We start from the raw sequence: 9,559 nt of genomic DNA, 5'->3' as shown, positions 1-9,559 counted from the left end.
AAATAGTGTCGAACTGCTAACGTGTTTCTGTGTAGGTTTATTTTGACATGTTTTGTGCATGTGTGTTGCATTTCTCTCCTGTTCTGCTGTGCTTTTGACTGTGTCTTGTGTCTGTCCTTCCCAGGGTACTTTGCCTATTGTTTGGACAACACTGACCCCCTACACCCAGAATCCAACACCAGTGTGGAAGTTGTCAATTCCCATCAAGTGATGTACCACACACCCCTGGACTTCAATTCTCAGACACTTTGTGACTGTGTGGCCACTGTAACGTACAATTACCTTGCAACTATTGTGGAATAAACATGTTGCTGATGTGTAATGAACCTGTGCTATGCTTTGTTAGGTGTGTTGTCTGTCTTCCCACATCTGACTGACATTTGCTTACCTCACCTGTGGGATTGTTACCACTGACTGTGGATAGGTGTGGTGTCTGTGCATTCCAATGTATTTCAGGTCAACTTCATTTTGTGGGATGAGTTACATGGACATGGTGAGTATGTGTTGTGGTGCCATAGTGGTGTGTCTCCCTCACATGTGTCACATCACCATGACTCACATAACGGTGATCACATTGTTGTAGTATTTGGCATGCACTGTGTTGTTTAGCACATCAACATCTCCATGACACATGACAAGTTGGAATCACAACAGAGGCAAGTATATTGTACTGGTGAGTTTATTTACAAACATGTGTGAGGATAGTGCACAGGATGGTGGGTGCCGTACATTGGGTTTTGAATCCAAAGTTCTCTGTAGAGTTGGAAGTGTTGGTAGCTGAAATGTCCAGAGTAAAGTCCACATTCATCTGCTACATTGGACCAACATGAACCCTCCATGTCATGTAGGCGAGTTGTGTTAGATATGACAAGGTGAACGGTTTGCGCATAAAGAACATTGTCCAGAACAGGTTTAGAGGCCCTGGGGAATGTGCATGAACATCTGCGTCTCACTTGTCCTTCTTCGGACGACCCCTCTTCTTCTTCGGGTGGGATCCTCAGGTGCAGGCGTCTGCGGTGCAGAGGACTCTCCGCCAGAGTCATCCTCCCTCCCTGTGGCACGGGCAGATCGTGCGGCAACAGATGTTGTGGCCACACAGGGAGGTGTGGACATGTTGGTGCTTATCTGGCGGAGGCATTGGAGTATGTCCCGATGCACCGCAGTAAGTGCATCCCACTTTGCCTCCCTGCGGGCATGATGGGCAGCCTGCTCCTGTTGAATGTCCTTGAGGATCCCCACTACCTGGCCGAATCCTCCGTTGCTATCCTGGTACGCATCTATGATGCGTGCCAGTTGGGGGTCATCATGCAGTCCAGGCCCCTCTGCAAGGCGCGCCCTCTGCCTACCACCCCTCCCAGCACCCCTATCCACACGGGCAGGACCGGCGGCGGCACACACAGGTGACACTGGGCCCCCTTGGGTGTTGTTGCTGGTGATGTTGTCCGTAGCTTCCTGGATGTCCTGTGTCCCTGTGCAGTCGGTGTTCTGTGGCCTTGGTCTGTCCGTGTTGGCGGGGGTGCCCTGTCTGTTGCCAGATGCTGGAGGCGTGGGTACAGGGGGTGTAGATGTTGGTACTGCTGGTGCTGCATGATGACTCACACCGGAGGTGTCAGGTTGTTCCTCGTCATCCAAAGAGGACAGAGACGGATCCACACCAGAGAGCTGAGGGTCCACCAGAGTCTGGGACAGGAACTCCTCTTCATTTGCTGCTGTGTCCCCAGCACCACCTGTGTTTGAAATAGACACACAATGTAAGTTATGTTTCTACAGGCATCAATGGTTCACATACATGACATTTCCTACTGTACGTCAGGATGCGTGCCTGTACACTGCTTTGTCCAAGGTTGTCACGGACAGAGATTGATATTGTTGTGGCACATTGCCCAGCCAAAATGAAACATTTCAATGTGCATGTCGAAGTGTGTGCATGCCCAGCTCATGTATAGATTTGGCTGTACATGGCCATTACTACTCAAGGGCCATCACGTTGCTGACACAGGTGTGTCATCCCTGTACACATTTGAACTTTAACAAGGACATACGTGCAATTCCACTGAGGAGATGTTGTAAGATTGGGGCATGTGTGGTAGCAGATTTTGCTAGTCTTTGTGTGTCACTTTGGTGTATTGGTACGACATGGTCCGGTATGCCTGTGATCTCTTGGGAGAAAGTGTTTTTTTACAGTGTTCCTAGTTCCCATCTCATTTCATACAAGTGATGATGTCACCATCGTTAATGAGTCTGGTGCTGAGATTTGTACGTGCATATGTGATTTGACTTGTCAATGTTCTCCATGGTGACATGAATTGGGCAAGGTAGCACTCTGGCTTTTCAAAGCTCATGACAGTGAGAGCCGGTTGTGTGTGTGTTGCGGTTTGGCTGCTTTGAGTAGCATGTCTCCTCCAATGCAGTCCAGGTTAGACCTTGTGTCTACAGTGTCTATGTCAGTGAGTGGTGTGTTGTGTGAAGGATGCATATGTTGCAGCACGATGTAGAGTGGAATGCAGCTCACAACAGCACCGAGTGTGAATGAGACCATGCTATGGTGTCGGCTATATTGGTGTGTCCATTCCATTCACTGTCAGATGTCCCCTGTCAATGATGTATATGTGAGATCCTGTGTGTTTTGTGCAATGTACTATTTATGGCTCTCCACACTTGTCATCTGCAAGACACACCTCCACAGCCAGGCCAGGGGGCACCACTGGACACTGCATCCCCAGACAGTGAGTTTGAACATATGGTTGCAATGGCTGTGTGTGCGACCGTGTTTGGTTTGGCCAGTGCATATGTGTGATTTTCAGCCACATCATTTATCAGGCTCATGTGTCAGACATCTTGCCCGGGCATCATCTTTGTGAGTGACTGGTACCACATGTGCAATGTGTTTTAGCATAGAAGGTGTGTGTATGGCCAGCATCGGTGTTATTTGTTTTCAAGTCAGGACCTCCTTCTCCCCCAGGCCAGTTATCCCATCATGAAGTGTGCCACCATTGCAGTGGGTGCACGTTAACTTTCAGGATGTCAGTCAGTGCAGTCCTGGTGTTTGTTGGTGCCCAGTTCCCAGCATGGCCTTGTGCTTCCCACAACAGAGCCCAGTGTCAGACATCTTGTCAGTCCATTCCCACTCCCTGTGAGGCGAACATGGTTCAGTGTGAGCTTGCTGGGCCATGTGGGTGGGTGGGGAATGTCTGTGACTGCAACTCCCATCATGCTTTTGGCTACATCCCCCTTCCCAGCATGCCCATACTTCCTTCCTTTTGACTCTGCCTCCCTGTGAGGGGGTGCGACAGCAATGGCAAGATAGCTGACTGTGCAGTCCTGGTGTTTGTTGGTGCCCAGTTCCCAGCATGGCCTTGTGCTCCCCACAACAGAGCCCAGTGTCAGACATCTTGTCAGTCCATTCCCACTCCCTGTGAGGTGAACATGGTTCCATGTGAGCTTGCTGGGCCATGTGGGTGGGTGGGGACTGTCTGTGACTGCAACTCCCATCATGCTTTTGGCTACACCCCCCTTCCCAGCATGCCCATACTTCCTTCCTTTTTACTCTGCTTCCCTGTGAGGGGGTGTGACAGCAATGACAAGATGGCTGACTGTGCAGTCCTGGTGTTTGTTGGTGCCCAATTCCCAGCATGGCCTTGTGCTCCCCACAACAGAGCCCAGTGTCAGACATCTTGTCAGTCCATTCCCACTCCCTGTGAGGTGAACATGGTTCTGTGTGAGCTTGCTGGGCCATGTGGGTGGGTGGGGAATGTCCGTGACTGCAACTCCCATAATGCTTTTGGCTACATCCCCCTTCCCAGCATGCCCATACTTCCTTCCTTGTGACTCTGCTTCCCTGTGAGGGGGTGCAACAGCAATGGCAAGATGGCTGACTGTGCAGTCCTGGTGTTTGTTGGTGCCCAGTTCCCAGCACGGCCTTGTGCTCCCCACAACAGAGCCCAGTGTCAGACATCTTGTCAGTCCATTCCCACTCCATGTGAGGTGAACATGGTTCCGTGTGAGCTTGCTGGGCCATGTGGGGGATGGGGACTGTCTGTGACTGCAACTCCCATCATGCTTTTGGCTACACAACCCTTCCCAGCATGCCCATACTTCCTTCCTTTTGACTCTGCTTCCCTGTGAGGGGGTGTGATAGCAATGGCAAGATGGCTGACTGTGCAGTCCTGGTGTTTGTTGGTGCCCAGTTCCAAGCATGGCCGTGTGCTCCCCACAACAGAGCATAGTGTCAGACATCTTGTCAGTCCATTCCCACTCCCTGTGAGGTGAACATGGTTCCGTGTGAGCTTGCTGGGCCATGTGGGTGGGTGGGGAATGTCCGTGACTGCAACTCCCATAATGCTTTTGGCTACATCCCCCTTCCCAGCATGGCCATACTTCCTTCCTTTTGACTCTGCTTCCCTGTGAGCGGGTGCGACAGCAATGGCAAGATGGCTGACTGTGCAGTCCTGGTGTTTGTTGGTGCCCAGTTCCCAGCATGGCCTTGTGCTCCCCACAACAGAGCCCAGTGTCAGACATCATGTCAGTCCATTCCCACTCCCTGTGAGGTGAACATGGTTCCGTGTGAGCTTGCTGGGCCATGTGGGTGGGTGGGGACTGTCTGTGACTGCAACTCCCATCATGCTTTTGGCTACACACCCCTTCCCAGCATGCCCATACTTCATTCCTTTTGACTCTGCTTCCCTGTGAGGGGGTGTGACAGCAATGGCAAGATGTCTGACTGTGCAGTCCTGGTGTTTGTTGGTGCCCAGTTCCAAGCATGGCCTTGTGCTCCCCACAACAGAGGCTAGTGTCAGACATCTTGTCAGTCCATTCCCACTCCCTGTGAGGCGAACATGGTTCAGTGTGAGCTTGCTGGGCCATGTAGGTGGGTGGGGAATGTCTTTGACTGCAACTCCCATCATGCTTTTGGCTACACCCCCTTCCCAGCATGCCCATACTTCCTTCCTTTTGACTCTGCTTCCCTGTGAGGGAGTGTGACAGCAATGGCAAGATGGCTGACTGTGAAGTCCTGGTGTTTGTTTGGCTACAAAGAGAGCCCCTGTGCATCAAACAGCATCACCCAGTGTGGTGTATCTTTGGGTGATATTTCACTACAGTAAATGTACATCGTTGCCCGTGCTGTCCGCGCCATAGGCTAACGATCATTTTTCCTGCTGTTATCTCCCCATTGCGTTCTCCGTTTCCTTGGGTGTGCGCTCACCTGTTTTGTTTACGCTGTTCACCACATGTCTATTTTCAGTAACGTGGAGCCTTCCCTCATCGGGCCCGCGGTTTTCCTGTATACAGAGCCAGATGCACGAAGCCCAATTGGGCTATGTTTGGTCTCCTTTTGGGCTACGTGACATCCTTTCACTGATTTTCCCTCCTCGGTCGGTGTTCCTTTAACGCCGGTTGCCGCTCAGCTCACCTTAACCCTGCAGAGTAGTGGTAATGCCTACCTCAGGTTTTAAAAACTTGAGTTGGCCTGAGAGCTGAGTGCAAACTCCTATATATTGTTGACTCTTGAAGCCCTATAGATAAGGGCTGCAATAATTGGACTACAGCTTTGGTGTGGAGTCATATTATCAGGATTTGCTTAGTAATGCACTGAGGGCTGACTTCCCCCTGACTAACTCCTCTGGCATTTCGGTGGTGACTACTTCCAACCTCTCAGGATGGAGGACTGAGCCACTTTTGATGAGGATAAATATGACTACTATGAGAAGCAGCAAGGGCCCTATCTGGAGGACAAGTTGGTGGATGATCTTGATGCGCCTGTCCAACAATCTGTTAACAAAGCCATAGAAACGGCCGACCCTCATAGGTCAATCAAGCTCTGACGGCCGCTTTAAAAACAATTACGGCGCAATTAGAAAATTACGCCAAGCGCCATGGGCCCCAAAATCCAATTCTGGATCTTTACACGGTTCTGCTGACACGGCTACAAAAGCGAAAGCCAAGTCTTCCACATGGCCTCATGCACAGGCTTTAACTAACCTACCTCAGCCTTCTTTAGGGGACCACGAATATTCTGTCCCTTCTGCCTCATCCAGCGTGCAACAAAAACTCAAAGTGGACACAGATACTGACACGGACACAGGTACCGATTCTTCGGACCATACTTCTCCACCAAAAAGTAAAAAGTCCAAAAAAACGTTGGTAACCAGACCTTCTGTTTTCACCTTACAGGTCAGGAACCCATTTGACTTTAACCCCCAAGACATCATACACCCTTGATCCTATGATTGGGCTCCCACCCCGGAGGTTGCAGACTATCTACATAAAAACCTATGTAAAAGCTTTGATAAAGAAGTACTGCCCCCGCCCTGACATTCCTGATACAGTGGCAGAGACCCTGGATATTGAACCCAATATGTTGGCATTCCTGCAAAAATTTGCCAAAGACCCAAAGAAAGGTATCGACCGTGCATGGCACGCTTGCCAAGATAAATTATTGGATATGCAGTGGCCCCTCGCCAGGCCGCTATAACCACAAAGGGCCCCCACAAGGTGGCTACGGCCACGACAGAGGAGAATGGCAGGATACTGCCAGAGGGGGCACACTCTACCCCACCAGGCAGATGTTCTGCCGAGGCCGCTTCAATCGAGGAGGTCATAGAGCGGGATTCCAGTCTAAGTCTCCTTCAGGTAAGGACCCTCGATGCTTACTCCAAACCTTTGGGGGGTCGGATCCGATATTTTCTTCCCAGGTGGAGGTCCATCAGGATCCATGGATGCATGGATGCTACAGACTATTCAGGGTTTTCAGATAGTGTTCTATCACAGTCCATATCAGAAATCCCCTCTCCATCAGTTGCATTTTTTCCAACAAGACAATTCTTTTATAGATGCAGAAGTAGGAGACTTGTTGCGGAAAAACGCGGTAGCATACTGCGATGGCAGCCCCGTGGGTTTCTGCAGCAATGTCTTTCCAGGTGCAGAAGTGGGGAGGGGGACACAGATTGGTCTTGAATTGAGGGACTTCAACCAGTTCTCATTTACAAACATTTCAAGATGGAGGGTATCCATCTGTTGGCTGGGAAGAGGTGTGGCGCAGCGGCCAGGGCGACTGACTTGGAAACCCATGGGCTAACGGTTCGATCGCCGGCGGCAGATCAGTCCAGCACCATGTGACTCTGGGCAATAGCTCGCTTCATCTTCCTGATGGCCCTCAGCGCCTTGACACCCTTGGGTAATTGTTTGCACTTTACAAATACTGGACATTTACATTTACATTTGGCGGATTTACTGAGGAAAGGGGACTGGATGGTCCGTTTGGACTTAAACGGCGCTTACCTAACCATTCCCATCTATCCTCCAAACTGTTTTTTTCTGCAATTCAGGTGGAAGGACGGGTGGCTGGAATTATTGGTCCTTCCTTTCGGGCTTTCTTTGACTCTATGGTGCTTCACCAAATTGATGAAGCCAGTGGTGGACCATCTGAGGAAGCAGGGAATACGCCTGATAATTTACCTAGACAACATCCTTATCATGGCTCTGTCGTTGTCTCTGGCCTTCCTTCATTTACAAGTGACGATCTCCCTTCTCCAGGAGCTGGGCTTTGTCATCAACATGCCCAAATTAATTCTCTGCCTCTCCCAGTTGATAGAACTTCTGGGGTTCGTAATCGACTCCCAAGCGGCACAACTGAAACTCCCCAAATCCAAGTTGCCCAATTTAAAGGAAATACAGTCAACCCTTTCCAAGCAGATGGTATCCTTACGGGCTATCGCCTGCCAAGACGGCCTTCTGGCCTCGTCGATCCATGCTATATTTCCAGGTCCCATTCACTATTGGGGCCTCCAACGTGTGAAGATTCGTCATCTCCAGAAAGATTTGTCCTATACGGACCAGGTCCAGCTGACAGAAGAAGTGAGAGACGAACTCCGTTGATGATTGGGACACAATGAAGCCTGGAACGGCAGGGCCACCTTTGGATCTCTTCCGTAAATAGTGATAGAATCCGATGCCAGATGTTGGGGCTGGGGGGCTCGTTGTGGAGAGGTATCCACGGGGGGCAGATGGTTTCTTCAGGAATTGTCCCTTCACATCAATTGCCTGGAACTTTTGGTGGGGTCTTTCGCGATTTGGACTTTTTCAGACCAAGTTAGTGTCTTGTCGCATCCTCCTTCAAATGGACAACATCTCAGCAGTGAGATACATCAACAAGCTGGGGGGCACAAGGTCCCCGTTGTTGGTGGAGATTGCCAAGGATTTCTGGCACTATTGTCTAACTCATCAGATATCTGTAATAGTGGAGTACATTCCAGGCCAATCCAACACAGTGGCGGACTGAACTAAAGGCACCTGAAGGACTACAATGAATGGCAACTCCATCCGTCCTTGTTTCACATGATCCAGTCAATTTGGGGTCCATTTGTAATAGACCTTTTCGCCTCCAGATTGAATCGCCAGCTACAACTTTTCTTCAGCTGGAGGCCGGATCTTCTAGCAAGAGCCACGGATGCGTTCTAGCAGGGCTCGTCGGCGACTCTGAATTATGCGTTTCCTCCATTTATCCTTATTCCCAGAGTGGCGACTCAGGTCATCCGTCACTCGGTGGAGATAGTCTTGGTCACCCCCCCTGTGGAAGACTCAACCCTGGTTCCCGATGCTATTAGAACTAGAGTGCAATTACCCGCTTCTTCTTCCTTGGTCTTAGGTGATGAACCAGGACCCTCACGTGGAATTGCATCCAACTATACTGTCAGGGCAGTTGTCCCTGATGGCTTGGAGGCTTTCAGGCAACAGTGGACATTGCCAGGCATTTCAGAGATGGCTTCCGAATTCATTCAACAAGCCTGGGCACTTTCAACTCGGAAGCGATATTCATCAGCCTGGCTATGTTGGGTGGGTTGGTGCTTGGAACGGCACGTGGATCCCATGGAGTTATCCCAAGAAAAAACTTTCTTTCTTATAAGGCCTTGGTGGGCCTATCGTACAGGTCAGTAAATAACTATTGATCTGTCATTTCTGCAGGACATGACCAAATCGACGGTAATCTGGTAGGTTCTCATCCATTGGTCTGTAACCTGCTTAAAGGTATTAGAGTGGTGAATCCTCCTAAGGCTAAGTATTCCTTTTTGTGGGATGCATCCCTGGTATCAGCTTGGTTCGACCAATGGCCAGACAACCAGCAGCTGTCCAGAAAGCAATTGTTGGCCAATTTGGCCATGCTCTTGTGCCTGTCTGCTTGTCGACATACTACGGATATGAGAGTTCCTGACTTGACAGGTAGAGTATTCACTCCGGAAGGAGTTTCATTTACTATTTATGGCAGAACAGAAGCTGTCACATTGTATTGGCTACAATGCTTTTCCTGCTAATGCAAAATTATGTGTAGTTCAATGCCTAAAGGTATACAAAGAATGTATCTGTCTTCTAGGACCTGACGGTTGAAGCCTTTCAAACCTGTGACGTCTGCCACAATCGCTAGATGGCTGAGATTGGTCATGGCAGAGGCTGGTATTGATACACAAATGTTTGATGCTCATTCTGTGAGAGGTACAATGGCCTCTAAGTCATTGGTCTTCTGAATCTACTTTTAAACAGTTCTATTATAAACCAGTGGGTGATT

The 9,559-nt window shown here is 49.9% G+C and overlaps 1 protein-coding gene across 1 annotated transcript in view; it reads right to left on the bottom strand.

Moving 5' to 3' along the window:
- Nucleotides 1-751: 751 nt before the first annotated feature.
- The window catches only part of LOC146861513 (uncharacterized), a 75,562-nt gene continuing 66,754 nt past the window's right edge, over nucleotides 752-9,559 (bottom strand). The window contains exon 2 of the mRNA XM_085646447.1: nucleotides 752-1,727. Coding sequence (XP_085502573.1) covers nucleotides 913-1,727 — 815 coding nt within the window. The 3' untranslated portion in view covers nucleotides 752-912. The remainder of the gene's footprint in view (nucleotides 1,728-9,559) is intronic.

This window comes from Triturus cristatus, chromosome 3_1 (genome assembly GCF_964204655.1).
Source record: "Triturus cristatus chromosome 3_1, aTriCri1.1, whole genome shotgun sequence".
Taxonomy (NCBI): domain Eukaryota; kingdom Metazoa; phylum Chordata; class Amphibia; order Caudata; family Salamandridae; genus Triturus; species Triturus cristatus.
The sequence above is the reverse complement of the archived record's forward strand: the minus strand, read 5'-3'. Positions and strand labels throughout refer to the sequence as shown.